General features: G+C 36.7%; 1 protein-coding gene across 1 annotated transcript in view; it reads left to right on the top strand.

Moving 5' to 3' along the window:
* DNAJC13 (DnaJ heat shock protein family (Hsp40) member C13) overlaps positions 1 to 18,095 on the top strand; it is a 124,187-nt gene that overhangs the window by 69,599 nt on the left and 36,493 nt on the right. Inside the window, exons 30-41 of the mRNA XM_060149843.1 lie at positions 231 to 385; positions 1,433 to 1,478; positions 3,391 to 3,545; positions 4,933 to 5,134; positions 7,242 to 7,357; positions 7,960 to 8,038; positions 9,447 to 9,582; positions 12,202 to 12,386; positions 12,819 to 12,893; positions 14,095 to 14,214; positions 16,028 to 16,207; positions 17,128 to 17,295. Coding sequence (XP_060005826.1) covers positions 231 to 385; positions 1,433 to 1,478; positions 3,391 to 3,545; positions 4,933 to 5,134; positions 7,242 to 7,357; positions 7,960 to 8,038; positions 9,447 to 9,582; positions 12,202 to 12,386; positions 12,819 to 12,893; positions 14,095 to 14,214; positions 16,028 to 16,207; positions 17,128 to 17,295 — 1,617 coding nt within the window. The remainder of the gene's footprint in view (positions 1 to 230; positions 386 to 1,432; positions 1,479 to 3,390; positions 3,546 to 4,932; positions 5,135 to 7,241; positions 7,358 to 7,959; positions 8,039 to 9,446; positions 9,583 to 12,201; positions 12,387 to 12,818; positions 12,894 to 14,094; positions 14,215 to 16,027; positions 16,208 to 17,127; positions 17,296 to 18,095) is intronic.

Raw genomic sequence — 18,095 nt, 5'->3', positions numbered from 1 at the left:
TTGATCAATTCTTTATTAATATTTTACTATCTCTGCATTAAATGCTATAAAATATTTTTCAAATCTGTTTAGAACCTGGTAGACAAGCATACTGAGTCTGATTTTTATTTTGTTACACTACTTATGAGAAACTGTAACCCCAGCACATGAAATGCATAAACCTAAGATGAATGGTGATGTTGCAAGTTTTTTACAGCCCAATAACCAGACATTTTATTTCGTTTTTTTAGCTACTGCTGACCTTTGACCCTATCCTTGTTGAGAAGGTTGCAGTTTTGTTATATCGTATTATGCAAGATAACCCACAGTTACCTCGACTTTATCTTAGTGGAGTATTTTTCTTTATCATGATGTATACAGGTTCCAATGTGCTTCCTGTTGCTCGGTAAGAACTCTAGTGATAATCTATTTGAAATTACTTGAATTGTACATGGACAGATTTATTAAATTAGTTTTTTGTGAGCATATCATTGTATTTATTAAATTTTTCATTATAAGAGCTGTTTATATATGTCTGAAAATTTGAAAGTTAGAAGAATAGGGGAGGACTTACCTGGTGGCGCAGTGGTTAAGAATCTGCCTGCCAATGCAGGGTACATGGGTTCGAGCCCTGGTCTGGGAAGATCCCACATGCCACAGCGCAACTAAGCCCGTGCACCACAACTACTGAGCTTGCACTGTAGAGCCCACGAGCTACAACTAGTGAGCCCACGTGCCACAACTACTGAAGCCGTGTGCCTAGAGCCCGTGCTCTGCAACAAGAGAAGCCACTGCAATGAGAAGCCTGCGCACCGCAACAAAGAGTAGCCCCTGCTCACCACAGCTAGAGAAAGCCCACGCGCAGCAACAAAGACCCAACGCGGCCAAAAATAAATAAATTAAAAAAAAAAGAATAGGGGAAAAATTATTCAGAATTACACCATTTTACCACATCTAACATAAGAGTTGTATCATCTAGTATTTTAATCGTACAGATTTAACTATATTCATATTATATACAGTTTTACATTTTGCTCTTTTCTTAAAATTGAGTAATTTTTTAATATTAATACATAACTGTAATATGACCATAATTTAAATTTTTTTCTAATTCATTTAAGTTCTTGCCTTAATTAGAAATTAAACTGTTTGGGAATATGGATTTACAAGTTGCCTTTTGTGGCTCTTATTTACGTATAAAAGATGTGGTCTTAAACAACAAGGTCATACTGTGTAGCACAGGGCACTATATTCAATATCCTTTGATAAAACATAATGGAAAAGAATATTAAAAAAAAGAATGTCTATATGTGTATGAGTCACTTTGCTGTACAGCAGAGACTGGCACAACATTATAAATCAACTATACTTAAAAAAAATCTAGTCTTAGAAAACTGAGGTTACTAAATCTAAATCAGTTCCTATACCTGATAAGTAATTTTCTTTTTCCTAGATTTTTGAAGTACACACATACCAAACAGGCTTTCAAGTCAGAGGAGGTAAGGCAAATTAATCCTCTGAATACGTGACTTAATACTGGGGAAGCTGTCTTGGCACTAAAGTTTACTTAGCTGTGAATTTTCCTTCCTTCCTTTCCTTATAAGCACTTGAGGGCAGGTATTGTTTTATTTTTTGCATTCCTTGTGGTACCTTGCACATAGAAAGTTTACGCTAATATTTTTAAAATGAAAATAAATGTTGCCTATTAGAATTAATAATTAAATTGTAGATATGAATTATAACCTGGCATTGCTATGAATATAATTTGTTCCCTTAGTGTAAAATTTACATTAGTAATGTTCATAAATAATTCAGTATATACCTGAGTCTCATATAGTCAGCTCAGATTCAGTAAGACTTCCACCTTCTTTTTGTTCATATCCCAACATGTTAGAAGTGCTAAGTTTCTTTTTTGAAGCTACTTAATTCTTCAGGTGCTCTCAAGTATTATTGCCATTTTACTGGGGAGGAAAAGTAGGAATCCAAAAAAAAGATAAGACTTATCCAGGTAGCTCTGACAAAATGTAGCTTTATACCTGCATTTTACAGAGATATTTATTGTAAACACATAACTGAATTGTGTTTGAAATTTTGTTAGGCTTTTCATGGAACATTGATTTTCATATTTTGAGAGCAGAATAAACCAAAACTAGACCACTGTTTAAGAGACTAACCAAGGAATGTTACACCAGTCTGACAACAGACACAAGACCAAAACTGCATGTTTTATAGAGAGGCCAGTAAAGCCCTAGAAAGTTATCTGTCTACAATCTAATAATACTAAAGGGATACCCATGGAAGTATGATTTCCATAGCTTTATGCAAATAGAAAATGAGAATATAAAGTTTTTAAAAAATTTGCCCCTATTGTTACCACCTTAATGTAACATTAGGCACTTTTAATCATTCTTTTTTTTCCTTTTTTCTGTGAAGTTATGCATATGTAATCTTTTTCTTCAAATTTTATAATATGAGAAACTATATACATCATTTTCCCTAACAATATTTTGAATTACAGCCAAACAATATTTGTTTATAGCAGAACTCTAGATGTAGGAATTATGAAATAATAGTATTCTAAAGAAGAAGCAATTCTTCACCCCAAAGTTTAATAGATAGTCAGTTTATGGCTTTTATTAGTAAAAAGCCTGAAAATATTCATCATCTAATTTGTCTTTGCACTAAGTGGTAAAACCATGTCTGGATTTTTTCCCCCCTGTCTCTCTGTCAGATCCTAGAAGAATAAAACATCCTCAGTTTGCCTAGAAGGAAATAAGAAAAGTATTCATAGTCTTTAGGAATTTTTTCCATCAGGTAAAGAAATGAGTTTAAAATTTTAGCATGATAAATATGAACATTACCCTGACTTCATTTGGCCAGTCAGAGAATATGGAGTTCTTAGTACAGTTAATTATAATTACTTTGTATAGAAATACTCCATCTAAATTCTAGCCACATTTCATGAGGATAGGCTCTTTAAGATCTCAATTTTTCTGGACTTATTTTTGAAAACAGAAGCAGGTGCAGGTGGGAACTACAGCCAACGATGTAACACAGAATAATTGATGTAAATCTTTGCAGAGTCTTCCTTGTGTTGTTCATTACTGTTATACATGGTCAAAGGCTAATTGTGCTAAATAATGTTGGCAACACCTGACCCATGAGGAGGTTAAGGCTACTGCAGGGTTAGAGCGGGTAGTTCCACCTTGGAGTTCATGCCAAGCCAGTTTATACCAGACACCTTGCACTTCTCATTTTGCCATTTTTCCATCTAAATTTCAAAAGCATAAAAGCAGTATGTTCCAGTTATTCTCCTTTCTTAAAATGTTCTCTAACCCCAATTCATTTATTAGAAAACTGAAAGATAACTTTAGTGTTTCTGATTACGTTTTGTTTTTTTTTTTTTTAAAGACGAAAGGACAAGATATTTTTCAGAGAAGTATACTTGGGCACATTCTACCAGAAGCAATGGTTTGTTACTTAGAAAATTACGAGGCTGAAAAGTTTGCTGAGATTTTTCTAGGAGAATTTGATACTCCAGAAGCAATCTGGAGCAGTGAAATGAGGTAAATAGCCAGCTGATTGTATTTTATACACAGAATCTTTGCCTCTTCCCATCTGGTTTGACTTCTGTGAAAAGATTTCCTTTCATTAGTTACATAATCTAAAAGCTACAGTAGTCATTGGTGCCAAATCAGGTGACTGCTGTTGACAAGGCCCTGAGCTTTTTTCTGTTCTAAGATGATTTGACAAAATTACTGTTACCTTAATAGAGCTTTATATAAGGGTGGAGCCTATTACCACTGGTGCTTTTAGACAATGAATTAATATCTATGTAAGAGATATATAGGAATAAAATCAAGACACTCCTTCTGGGTATTTGGAAATAGAACTGTACCCCACTAATTAAAAACTATGCCCACATGGAATGGATCAGTCTAGAGATACCCACAATCATTTTAGAATGAGGGCTCCCTAGCCAGCACATATTGACCATAATCTGGAGGTTAGCAGGAGAATGCCATAGGAAAAGCCTGTTTCCACCAAGAAAAAGGAGAGGCCCAGAAGCAGATGTCAGTGTCCAGGCAGGCACTGTCCAGGAAAGACTCGGCAGTTAATGGTTCCAGTGTCAAGTCTGGCTCTCTGGAGAACCCCTTGGTCTTCTTAGCTGGATGGCAGTTTATCTTCTGAGTCAGTTACTCACTCTTCTTTGTCTGACTCATACTCATAATGCCACCTGCTCGTCATCATTTGGCTTCTCTGATAGGTTGACCTACAGGCTTGGCATATGCTAGCCATCAATTTGAATATATTCTGTATGAATATTCATATAGAAAATTGAAAATTTTCAATTTGAAAATTGAAATTTCATATTGAAAATATTCATATTTTTCATTGGGAACAAATGTATAGGAACATGAATACGTTTATTACAGTTATTCTGTATAATATTTTTCTCCAGAGATTGGTTAGTATGAGTCTCTTATCTAAAAGATGTAGCTCTCTGTATACTGAGCAAATCAATTTTCTGCTTAGCTGAGGGCCAGATCCCAGGTTGTGCTACATTAACTAAAATAAAGACCAGGCAGTGAGCTTCTTTGGGGTGATAGCTAACTTGATTCTGTGGCTGTGCCCTCATGCATGCAGATTCCATACCATTTGACTTTCTAATGACTGATTTTTCAATAAGAAGGACTGATATTTTCAGCCTTTTTCTCTATGGTCTTCTTTATAGATCATATTACAAATAAGTTTATATCCATGGAGTGTTTTTACATAGTAAGTTTAGAATACTCTGAGTAACATTCTTACAAGCTCTCATTTTAGGCCAATAACTAAGTTATTCTGAAGAAGATCCATTTAATTACCTTGAATGATTACCTGTCTTAACCTTTTCTTTAAAATAGAATAAAATAATGCCTTCATAATGCTTGGAGACTTTTCTAATTGTAGGCGCCTTATGATAGAGAAGATTGCTGCCCATCTTGCTGATTTCACACCTCGTCTTCAGAGTAACACAAGAGCACTTTATCAATATTGTCCCATCCCAGTTATCAACTACCCACAGCTAGAAAATGAACTATTTTGTAATATTTATTACCTCAAACAACTTTGTGATACATTCCGGTTTCCAGATTGGCCAATTAAAGACCCGGTAAGTCAGCGGATTAATTTTTGCCTTCTTAAACCATAAAAAAAACCTCTAATCACTTCTGGGTATTTCTTCTTTCTGTGATAAGAAGGATAATAGCTTTCTTAAATATTCCTCCTTACTTAAGCACTGTGTAATTCTTTCTTAAATATTCCTCCTTACTTAAGCACTGTGTAATTCTGAGTGTAGTTCAGTACATTTGGGTAAATCCCAAACTGAAAGAGTTTTTTCAGGGAGCATAAAAGGACTTTACAATCTTGATCTTTTGTGACAAAAACAAAACAAACTCAATTTCATGTATATAATACAATTACATACTATAATAGCTTGGTGGAAGCTCATCTTTATAGGAGATTCATTAAGCTCACAGATGCTGGAGTTAGGCAGTCTGGGGTTGAATTTCAGTTTGGCCATTAATGGCTCTGTATGTACATTCAGTGTACCGCTTGACTTCTCTAAGCCTCAGTTATGGTAATAGTACTACTACTACCAATAGCAACTGTTTCATGTGGTGGTTGGTAAGATTAAGTGAGAATTCATATAAAAAAACACAGCATATTCCTGGCACACACTGGAGGCAGTAAGTGTGACTTGCACATTTGTATAGTAGTATCTGCTGTCGCAGTGCCCTTGGGACCTGTCCAACTTGAGCCCCTGGATACCTAGTGAAAGCCTGGAATAAAGTAGGCCTGGGTGCCCCTGTTGGTCTGTTACTATAGCAGAGGTTTTACCATTACCCTTACCATCAGAAGACTTAAGAACAATTGCCATTTGTACCACCAGGCACTGCCTCTTTACAGTGCAATGACCAAATGAAGGCAGGTAGACACTGCTGCTTGTTCCGGATTCAACATGAGATAGCAGAAAAAGTGTGAGCTTTTTAGTCAGACCTAGGTTTGAATCCAGCTCCATCACTTATTAACTGGGAAGTATGCAGCTGTCTCTCAGAACCTCAATGTTTTCATGTATTACTGAAATTTTATATAAGAATTAAATCTGCAGTCTGTAAAGCACATACCTTCTTGGCACATAGGCATGCAGCAAATATTAGCCCTCTTCTTCTCACCCCTACCCAGACTCCCTTGTGTTCACTATCCCTTATGTTTGTTTGAATACCAGTATACCAGTAATTATGTTAGATCACCTTGAGAAGCATGCGATCATATACTGCTTCCTCTCTTACTACAGTGAATGCTAATTCCAAAGTTTTCCGTACTTTCTGAACGTTTCTTTAACAGTTAAAAGTAGAGACAGGGCTTCCCTGGTGGCGCAGTGGTTGAGAGTCCATCTGCCGATGCAGGGGACACGGGTTTGTGCCCCGGTCCGGGAAGATCCCACATGCCGCGGAGCAGCTGGGCCCGTGAGCCATGGCTGCTGAGCCTGCGCGTCCGGAGCCTGTGCTCTGCAACGGGAGAGGCCACAACAGTGAGAGGCCCGTGTACTGAAAAAAAAAAAAAAAAAAAGTAGAGACAAAAATTGGCAGAGAATTAAAATATCACTTTAGGGACTTCCCTGGTGGTCCAGCGGTAAAAGAATCTGCCTTACAATGCAGGGGACGCGAGTTCAATCTCTGGTCAGGGAACTAAGATCCCACATGCCACGGGGCAACTAAGCCCGGGCACCACAACTACTGAGCTCTCGCGCCTCAAGTAGAGCTCACGTGCTCTGGAACCCGCGCACCACAACTACGGAGCCCATGTGCTCTGGAGCCGCCTGTCACAACTAGAGAAGCGAGAAACCCGCACACCACAACTAGAGAGAAGCCTGCGTGCTGCAGCAAAGGATCCCGCATGCCTCAACGAAGATCCTGTGTGCAGCAACTAAGACCTGACACGGCCAAAAATAAATTAAAAAAAAAAAATAAAATTAATAAATAAATAATAAAATATTACTTTTTAAAAAATGTAGCCCCATAACAAATACCTTGCTATCTGACCATTTAACAGTGCTAGAAGGTGATTTTGGTTATTTGTATTTTAGAAAGCTGTTAATTGGTTAGCCTAGAAATGTCAGTTGAAATAAATACAGCACAACAATTCTGTAATTTAAAAATTATATTCTGAAATAGTTTTACTTTAATAGATATAAATTTTAATTCTCTGTCTTTAAGGTTAAGCTTCTAAAAGATACCCTTGATGCCTGGAAGAAGGAAGTAGAAAAGAAGCCACCTACAATGTCAATAGATGATGCTTATGAAGTGCTTAATCTCCCTCAAGGACAGGGACCGTGAGTCATTTTCAGTATCATCTTCCTCCTTCTTGCAGTTTGTGTTATACATGAGGAAGAGATTTGACAACAGTGTGTCTAGGATCGTAAATGACAAACGTATAGGAAAGAATGCAGATTTAATTTATCATCAGTGAAGTTTTATAGTAGAATAGATATGTTAGAGAAAAAGTTTAAAAGACATTTTAAGTATAGACTGAATTTGTTCATTTTTGACAAGGCTGATAGTTAAAATAACTTAGAATTATAGTTTGAAGTGACAATTTGAAAAGTTAGTTTAAAATTCTTAGTTCTTCAAAACCTAAATATGGTTTTGTAATTTGAAGTGAATATGGTAACCTTGCATAGGGAATGTTTAGGTTTTATCTTTTATGTGTAAAGATAACACATAGGAATCATCTTATTTAAATCTTACTGGGTTTAATTTGATATCTACTATATGATCATATACAGTAAAAGTAAGATTCTTAAAATATCATTTTAGATGATTGTGTAAGTACTTTCTTGCACCTTACTTAAGCACTTTTAGATGATTTTAGATGATTGTGTAAGTATTTTCTTGCACCTTACTTAATTCATGAAACAGTTTTCCTATTTTGTAGGCATGATGAGAGCAAGATTAGAAAAGCTTACTTCAGACTTGCACAAAAGTACCACCCTGATAAGAATCCAGAAGGGAGGGTATGTACTGCCTTTGGAATTAGGGCTTTGGGGTTGACTTGCTTTTGCTTTATTACTATTTCAGGCAGAGGAAAGATACGCTCATCTTATGCGCCAGTGTCTGCCTCATAATATATGTCCAGTATATGTTTAATTAACCTCTGACCCACGTGCCCAAGTTTTCAGCATAAATGATCTTCTCTCATTTTATCAAAAGGACTACACTGTGACTAGTAACTTTTGGGTTTTATTCTCTTTCCTTACCCATGTCGGTTTGAGAATTAACTCTAATGGGCAGTCACATGAATAACTGAAAATTAGGATATGGGTGAACTTAATTCATTTGTAGTGATGCCATTGCCACCCAGATTGCTTTGGGTAATTTATTTTTTTCTAATGACATCCAACTTCATATCACTCTTAATGAAAAAGTAGAAAATTTGCTTCAGACTTAAAGTCATCTGCTGCCAGCATTCCCTGATCTTGTCTTTTCCAGCTTCCTACTACAGCGCCAGTGGAGATTCATAAAAGATAAAATCAGACAAGGACCAATAAAAACAGTACTCATAGTTTGTTGCTAGAAACTTGGAGTAATTTCCACTGATTCAGGGCTAGTGTTTTTTATGAGAGACAGGCAGTATTCCTGAATAGGAAGACAGCATTGAAAAAATGTCACTTTTATATGTTTAAGGCATTTTTAATCAAAAGCCTGGGACATTTTTTGAGAAATCTAAAGCAATTCAAATTCATCTGGGAAAGAAAACAATCAATATAGGAAGAAATTTTGAAATTAGAATTAAGTTGCTAAACTTAAACTACCAGATATTAAAATACTCTATAAAACTGCAGTAGTAAAATAGTATTATACTGGCACAAGGATCAACATATAGATAAGGAACATTATAGTATAGTAGTTTAAGAGCACAGATAGAGTCAGACCTGGGTGTGCGTCTTAGCTCTGTGAGCAATGGGCTTTGTGACTTTAGGCAAGCTAACATCTTTAAGGTGAGGTTAATAAGGGTACACACCTCACAAGACTGTTTTGAGGATTAAGTGAGATAATGTATGTAAAGCATTTAGCACAGTGCCTGCCATAGTGCTCAAAAAACAGTAGTTCTTATCATAACTATTTTTGTAACAACTCAGAAACTATCTCTGGTGTGTATGAGTTTAATATGACATATATGGTATAAGCTACTGAAGAATAATTTTCAGTAAATGGTACTGAGATCATTGAATAAGTATTTGGAAAAAAAAATTGTTTCACCTTAAAAGTATACCACCTATATTACAGTTGGAATGAATCCCTTTATGTAAAAAACAAAACAAAATAGTAACCAAAGAATTTACTGGCAAAATACAAATCATCTGTGTTCTAAGTTGTAATTCGAGATGTTAACAAAAGTTAATTGTCTTTGGTTACATACAGGATATGTTTGAAAAGGTAAATAAAGCCTATGAATTTTTATGTACCAAATCAGCAAAAATAACAGATGGACCAGATCCAGAGAATATAATTTTAATTCTGAAAACACAGAGCATCCTCTTCAACCGTCATAAAGAAGGTAAGGCATGTGTTATTCTCAAATTTTGATTTACCCTTCAGCTAATTCTACCATGCTTCTTGTTTCTGCAGCCTATTTCTAATTATTATTGCAAAAGACTCTTAGAATTGCATTTTAGATATAGTAAAAGAGTAGTTTTCTGTAGTTAGAGTAGTTTACATTTCCAACCAGATTTCATTGTTCCGTCCTAAAGTACATTTCTGTTCTCTGGAGGTACTTGGTTAGTTTTTGTCTTTAGCCATTTAGCAGTAAACATATTAACTGAGATATAAAATGGACCTGGCATTTAAGGATCATTAAATGTCTTTTATAAGACTGTACCTATCCATAAACCTCTAAAGGCTGAAAACACCAAGAGTGTTCTGGTTTTTAAAAAGCAACAGAAACTTTTCAAATGATCCTATATATCCCTTCACACCTCATTTCCTGTGGTAGCTTTCGAAACCCTCTGATCCTGTGGGACAGTTTGAAAAATTTATAGATAAAGTAGGTGTGATTTTGTAACCAAAAGTGGGATCCAGCTGCTCACCATTCAAAAGCCAATAAAGAGGCAAGGTTGGTGGAAAGGAAAGTTTGCTTTATTTTGGATGCCAGTAATCAACGGGGGTGGGGTGGAGGAAGGGCAGCTGCCTGTTCAAAGGCTGATTCCCCCCACCCCAAACCAGTGGGCAAGAGGTTTTATAGGCTGAGGGAAGGGGCTACATGCAGAAACAGTCCAGTCAGCTCTGACAGTCATCTTAAAATTGGTCATGTGGTGGTCTGACCAGTGTCATCTTGATTGCTTTAAGTACAGTTAGTCTTCAGTTCCAGGGTCAGTTTGTTCCCATTTCCTTGAGGCCACTTCTCAGAATTGTGGCAGCTTATGTCATGGCTATAGTCTGGTCATCATGTAGTTAACTTCTTCCACCTGGTAGGAGTTTTCAGTATCTATAAGACAGCTCACAGGATATGGCTCAGAACATTATCTGTAGCCTTTGAGGAGGAACTAAAGGTCCTTGACTTTGCTTAATGACTAAACTATTATTTGGTCTCCTTTGACTGTTTGCCTTTGTTTCTGTATTTCCTCACTTCTCTGATTAAACTTATTCTTTGGCTAAAGTTTTTGCACAGGTGGAGGACATGGAGGGCAAGGACCATAGGGTCCTGCTCTGTTTCAATTTCAGGATACAGGTTATTGGAAATCTCCAGCATGTTTTCAGGGCTATTTAGTAGCAGCCAGAAAGCTAGGAGCACGTTGAGAATTTTTAAGACTCTGTTGAGGGTGGGAGTTGGGTTCAATATGGCATGTGTCCATTGGCTTGGGAACTAAACTTGTCTTACACACAAAGTGGGAGACCCATTTGCTCTATAGGATGATGGGAGAAAAGAGAGGACAGTGGGGATCTGAGATAAGCAGGAGTGTTGGGTAATTGAAGACAAGTAGGGTTCCAGTTTAAGTATTGGAGGGGACAGCGTAGGGATTGAGCAGCTTGGTCATTAGAGAACAGTGATTAATTGATTCACTTTTGCATATGAACTCAACAGAAAACATTTGTAAAGCATTTAGTTATATGGCATTTATCACTAATCAGAATGAGTTTAAAGAAGTCTTTTTCAAACCATTGGTTGTTTTTTGATGGCTGGTAAATCTATATTAGCCACAAGGTGCAGTTGTAGCTCATCATTGGTATATTATCAAGGTCAGAATGTTTTTTCAGGCTGTCTTCCACTTTTCCCAAAGGGGGTTTATACTCAGTAAGTTGGGATGGGGGTCCTGATCTGATAGAACTTAACATTAATTCACTCTTCTTCTTATGTATGTATGTGTTAGGACTACTGGGACCAGTTCCAAGGGGCTTTTTTTTTTTTAAGCCATCTTAGAAATGAGTTAATTTAAAGCAGATTATTTGTCATCTTCAAAAGGCAAAAAGCTTTATGCTGATTTCAAGTGGGATGACAGAGATACTTATAAAGTCAAAGCCAATTAATTTACATATTTCCACCTCATAGGTTAGTTTAAAAAAAAAGAATGAAAAGAACAGGAATTGAGCACCAGTATATTTCAGATTTCACTTTTAAATTTGCTTGTCAAAATATGGAATTAGCCAAATACAGTTAATAAATTAACTTTCTATTTTGTATTCATAGTAACAAATTATATTCAGTATTTTCAAACATTTATTTTATGATAACTGGTAAAATAGGAAAGTACTCCTGTTATTCAGAAAGCAGAATATAAAATATTCACTCATTTAAATCAAATGTTTCTATCTCTTTATAAAGAGGTATGGGTCTCTGGTGCATTGGCTATGTCTTGCTGTCTGTGATCAGGTGAAAAGTTATAAAGATCACATGGACAACATAGAAAACATAGATATTCTGCAAAGGATCAAAACCACTATACACAAAGTTCAGTTTTAATCTACCAGAAAATACTCTTTTTCTAGTGGAAACATTTTAGAAAAGTCCACCAAACAAGTTTGCTAGTTGAAAAGATCCAAGGGATTTGTACTTGGTTTAATTTCTTTTTATAAACTAGAATTAGGAAACATTTAAGATGTTGCATATTTTAATCTCTTTTTTTTTGGCAACATAATTGAAAGTAGTGTCAAAATTAACTTAGAACCATGATTATTTCAGATTTACAGCCTTATAAATATGCAGGCTACCCCATGCTAATTAGGACAATAACAATGGAAACTTCAGATGACCTCCTTTTCTCAAAAGAATCACCATTGTTGCCTGCTGCTGCAGAGCTGGCTTTCCATACTGTTAACTGCTCAGCCCTCAATGCTGAAGAGCTCAGAAGGGAGAATGGAATTGAGGTAATATGGAATGACCTTTGTCCTTGTCTTCAAGCTAGTTTAGGCAAACTGTATGTCTCTTAGCAATAAATAATTCACCAAGTACAAATACAGTTGATACAGTTTCTTTAATTTTTTGCAACAGATAACAATATTCTGTATATTATAATACCAAAATTAAAATAAATGGAGCTTTATTTCACAACGTGAATTGGAGAATATTGGATTCAAAATTGGTGAGCTTAATATTACTTGCAAAATAGCATAGTGGGATGCTTAAAAAAACTTCAGGGTCCTTTGTTTACTTGTTTATTTAACAAATGTTAATTGAGCAAATATTTCTTTGCCAAGTTTCAGATATTAAAAGGTTATTAATGTTTTATCCCTACCAGAAAAGGCTTTTCAGACTCCAACTCAAAATGGAGAGTTGATGGCTGACTTCTTTTTCTGCAGGTGTTACAAGAGGCATTTAGTCGCTGTGTGGCTGTCTTGAATCATTCTAGTAAACCAAGTGACATGTCTGTACAGGTAAGACTAAAACATATGGTTCCAAGAAAGTTACGCTAGACTAGTAGTTCAGACTTTAACATCTGTAAGAATCACTTGGAGGGCTCATTAAAACCTGGGTTGCGGGCTTCCCTGGTGGCGCAGTGGTTGGGAGTCCACCTGCCGATGCAGGGGATGCGGGTTCGTGCCCGGTCCGGGAGGATCCCACGTGCCGCGGAGCAGCTGGGCCCGTGGGCCATGGCTGCTGAGCCTGCGCGTCCAGAGCCTGTGCTCCGCAGCGGGAGAGGCCACAGCAGTGAGAGGCCCGCGTACAGCAAAAACAAACAAACAAACAAACAAACAAAAAACCTGGGTTGCTGAGCTCTGCCTCCCAGGTCCCCTGCCCACAGAGTTTCTGATTCAGTATGTGTGGGGTGGGGCGTGAGAATATGCTTTTCTAACAAAATTGCCAAGTGATACTGATGCTGTTGGTCTGTGTATCACACTTTAAGAACCACTGTGCTAAATCATACGTAATCTGTTGGCTTAATTTTTTTTTACCCAGTTTCAAACATTTGTCATTTTGCCATTTTTATTTCACTTATTTTCTATCCCCTTCCTTAATTTCCTTCTCTACCTCCCTCTCCCATCCCTAGTGTTTTCATTGGCTTTTTTTCTGTTGAATTCTTTAATAGAAAATCCATCAGGAGTTCATTAAGATCACTGTAGATGCATCTTTTTATGTGGCCTTTTGTTTATGCCAGCAAAATTTAGAATATAAAACAATCGAGTACAGGCTTTTGAGTTTCATCCTTATTTTTAAGTACAGTACATTATTAGAATTCTGGACAAAAATACTTTATTCCAGAGGTTGGCAAACTTCTTTTTATAAAGGGCCAGAGAGTAAATATTTGAGGCTTTCAAGTTATGTACAGTCTGTTGCATATTTTTATTTGTGATTTTTGCAACTCTTTCAAAATGTAAAAACCATTCTTAGCTTTCTGGCCATACAAGAACAGGGTTGACTTGGCCTGTTAGCCTTAGCGGCCATGGTTTGCCAACCCTGCATCTATAGGGAATCTTAACCAGAAATACTAATAATTCAATAGAAATGTTCTGTTTAATTTTGGAGTGTCATATATACCATTAAGCATTATTCACGAATCTCCGCTGATTTGATTTCCACTGTCTTAAATAAGGAATGCACATGTGACCTTTTTTTTTCTCTCAATGTTGTCTGCAGGTGTGTGGACACATAAGCAAATGCTATAGTGTGGCCGCTCAGTTTGAAGAATGCCGAGAGAAGATCACAGAAATGCCTGGCATCATCAGGGATCTCTGTCGGGTGCTCTATTTTGGCAAGGTAGAGGTCATCTTTACCACTTTCTGGATTCAGTCAGCAGTGGGTTTTCTTGTCAAGTAGCCAGTCCCCAATTTATTAACTAGTTGTTTTCCTAAAATTATTTTCAAGTAAATTACATTTTTCACTAAAGCCTTGCTGTAAATGGTGGCTTTTGTTCCTGGGCTGGCCCACAAAGAGTAAGACTAGAGTGACATATCTAGAGGGAAGTTGGTCTCATGTGAATATTTGAACAGAGGCAGGGAAGCAAGAGAGAAGACTAGACTAAATCAATCTAATGAAAGTAAAGGACCACGTAAAACCTGAAACTTAAGAGTTGAGTCATTGCCTGGTGGAAAAGCTATAGGGATCTGAGAGCTTGCTGTTTCCTCCCAGTCTGGTACTGCCAAGGGAAGTTGTCTGTGGGTGATGTGATAGGTGGCTGGGAAGGAGAGTGATTTCTCAGGTAACTGGGCAGAGTGACAGTTGTGTTGGAATAAAACAGGATTAGGGTGCTGATCCCAGGCTAAGGTATCTAGAAATAAGGAATCTGATGAAAATAATGTCCTCAACTATATTTACTTGATGTCCTTAGAAGTGTTTAATAAGAATGCAAAGTCTGGTATAAAGAAGTAAATCTGTACACCTGCACTAAAGATATCATTGATACACTTAAGATCACTAGCACATGCGTTGCTATTAATGCCTTATCAGTATTTTTAAAAATTAAAAATACAAGAAGTGAAACAAAGAAAACTGTATTCCCAAGTCTTTGACACTAACTAGCCTCAAAGATAGTAATTCTGATACAGATCAAAACCACAATGAGCTATCACCTCACATTAGTGAGACTGGCTATCACCAAAAAGTCTACAAATAAATGCTGGAGAGGATGTGGAAAAAAGAGAACCCTCATACACTGTTCACGGGAATGTAAATTGGTACAGTACAGCCACTATGGAAAACAGCATGGAGGTTCCTTAAAAAAACTGAAAATAGAGCTACCATATTATCCAGCAGTTCCACTCCCGGGTACATATCTGGAAAAATGAAAACACTAATTTGAAAAGATACATGTACCCAACGTTCATAGCACTATTTACAATAGCCAAGATATGGAAACAGCCCAGGTGCCCATCAACAGACAATTGGCTTAAGATGTGTATACACACACACACACATGCAACAGAATGTTATTCAGCCATAAAAAAGAATGCTGCCATTTGCAGCAACATGAATGGACCTTGAGAATATTAGCTTAATATAATAAGTCAGAGAAAGACAAACACTGTATATCACTTATATTTGGAATCTAAAACATAATACAAATGAATGTATATACAAAACAGAAACAGACTCAGACATAGAAAATAAACTTATGGTTACCAAAGAGAAAAGGGAGAGAGAGGTGAGAAGGGACAAATTAGGAGTATGGGATTAACAAATAAAACTACTATACATAAAATAGATAATAAGGATCTACTGTATAGCATAAGGATTTATACGCAGTATTTTGTAATAACCTATAATGGAATATAATCTGCAAAAAATCAAATCTCTATGCTCTACACCTGAAACTAACACAATATTGTCAATCAACTATACTTCAATTTAAAAATTAATTAATTTTCTAAAAATAGGAATTCTGTGTCTTTTCACAGGGTTACTTTTAATTTTAGGCTTTAAAAGATATAGGATTCAGATATAAACTGGTATTGAAAATATAAGAGGAGGTAAACACACAGTAAGTTAGCTAGCTTGACATACATTGGCAGCCTGTTTCTCTTGGGAGCTTTTTTTTTAATCCTGTAATTAATTCCATTATTCTTATTCTCAGAGTATTCCACGAGTGGCAGCTCTTGGGGTAGAATGTGTCAGCTCTTTTGCTGTGGATTTCTGGCTACAGACACACCTATTGCAAGCTGGAATTTTGTGGCATCTGCTTGGTTATCTGTTTAATTATGACTACACACTAGAGGAGAGTGGTATTCAGAAAAGTGAAGAAACAAACCAGCAGGTAACCTTAACACTACTTAAACATTGAATTTGAACCCATACCGTAGGTTAATGCAAAGCAAAGCCCTAGCTCAAAGCCTCAAAGGCATAAACTGTTTTTCAAGATTATTAAGTTTATTGCTCTTTAAGCCCCCAAACTTTTTTTTTGTTGTTGTTGTTATGGTACGCGGGCCCTCTCACTGTTCTGGCCTCTCCCGTTGCGGAGCACAGGCTCCGGACGCGCAGGCTCAGCGGCCATGGCTCACAGGCCCAGCCGCTTCGCAGCATGTGGGATCTTCCCGGACCAGAGCACGAACCCATGTCCCCTGCATCGGCAGGCGGACTGTCAACCACTGCGCCACCAGGGAAACCCTAAGCCCCAAAACTTTTTATCTTAACCACTTACCCGGAAGGATTCAAGGCAAGGGAATTTGCAATAGCATATTCTGCACATAACTTAATCTTTTCTTGAGTACTCAGAGTCACCTTTATTTTTGCAAAATTATGGTTGTGTATCTCAGGGAGATCCTAACAGTGCTGTTGGGGCTAGCTCCCCTAAACACTTGAGAACTTACGTGATTTTTACAGATATTTTTTTCTGTCCTTTCCTGTTCACTGTCATTCATTACTCATTGTGATATGTGCCTGTAGCGATCAGATCTACCTACCCATCCCTATTCCCCACCCTATCCCCCAATGTGCTTCTTCCAGTTATCTACAACATACCGTATTAGGTATAAATGAGTACATAGATTCTGATGGTCTTTCATATAAATAAAAGAATAAGCTCTGATGTCAGTGTTGGGGACTTTTTTGTTTCTTTTTTTTTGCTTTCTGTTCCTTAATATGTTCCATACTGTTTTGATTCCATAAAGGTACTGTTGCCTGTGTAAGATAACAGATCTATTTTAATATCTTAATGTCTTAATTTTTTTATAACAGGAAGTAGCCAACAGTCTTGCCAAACTGAGTGTCCGTGCTCTGAGTCGCCTTGGAGGGTATCTGCCTGAAGAACAAGCAACACCAGAAAATCCAACCATAAGGAAAAGTGTAGCTGGCATGCTGACCCCCTATGTTGCTAGAAAACTTGCTGTAGTTAGTGCTACTGAGGTATGTGCTTCAGAAGTAGCCTGGGTTTTTGATAAATACTGCAAGATTCTTTAGATAGTAGAGGAATATAACAATGTTGATTGCTCTCGGAAACCTAAAAATTGAAAATGTTCACATGCTTGTTCTCTCAACTAAGAAATTTGGTTTGTTGTTGTGGCTTGATGCTGATGTTATCATATCAGCTCTACAAGTCCAGTCTCTCTGTAAGGGTAGATTAACTTCATGTTTCTCAGCTGTAGAGCTCCCCATAATTCTTGATAATATTGAATCAGAAAGGAACAGGACAAGAGAGTGAACTTGGAATGGACAGAGGACTGGGAGTCAGGAGACCCAGATTCTATTTTTAGCTGTTTGTTATAAGCTATAACTTGCTTACACTCAGCATGGAAATCCTAAAAGTCAGTATATACACACATATGCATTCATGACAAAAATAAGTATGATCGTGGCAGATCGCCCAACCTCTTCTGTGAGAATCATTGAGAAACAATCTAAGCATTAGAGAATTGACCTATAGAAATCCATTAAATAGAATATCTTGAAGCCTCAAATTGTAAAGGTATATGGGAAGACATTAGAAGATGTTTAAAGTATTTTAAGTGAAAAGGTTAAATCCCATTTTTGGTATTAAAAAATTGAATGGATGGATCTGTATCAATATGTTAACTGTAGTTATCCCTGAATTGTAGAATTGTAGGCTGTTTTATTTCATTTTCTCTGATAATCATCTAATAGTTTTAGAAGAAAAAAGGCCTCAGTGTTCCAAATGTAAAATATTTTTAGAATTTATAAACAGCTTA

The sequence above is a fragment of the Lagenorhynchus albirostris genome, chromosome 5 (assembly GCF_949774975.1).
Source record: "Lagenorhynchus albirostris chromosome 5, mLagAlb1.1, whole genome shotgun sequence".
NCBI lineage: Eukaryota > Metazoa > Chordata > Mammalia > Artiodactyla > Delphinidae > Lagenorhynchus > Lagenorhynchus albirostris.
This window is presented reverse-complemented; position numbering and strand designations above follow the sequence as displayed.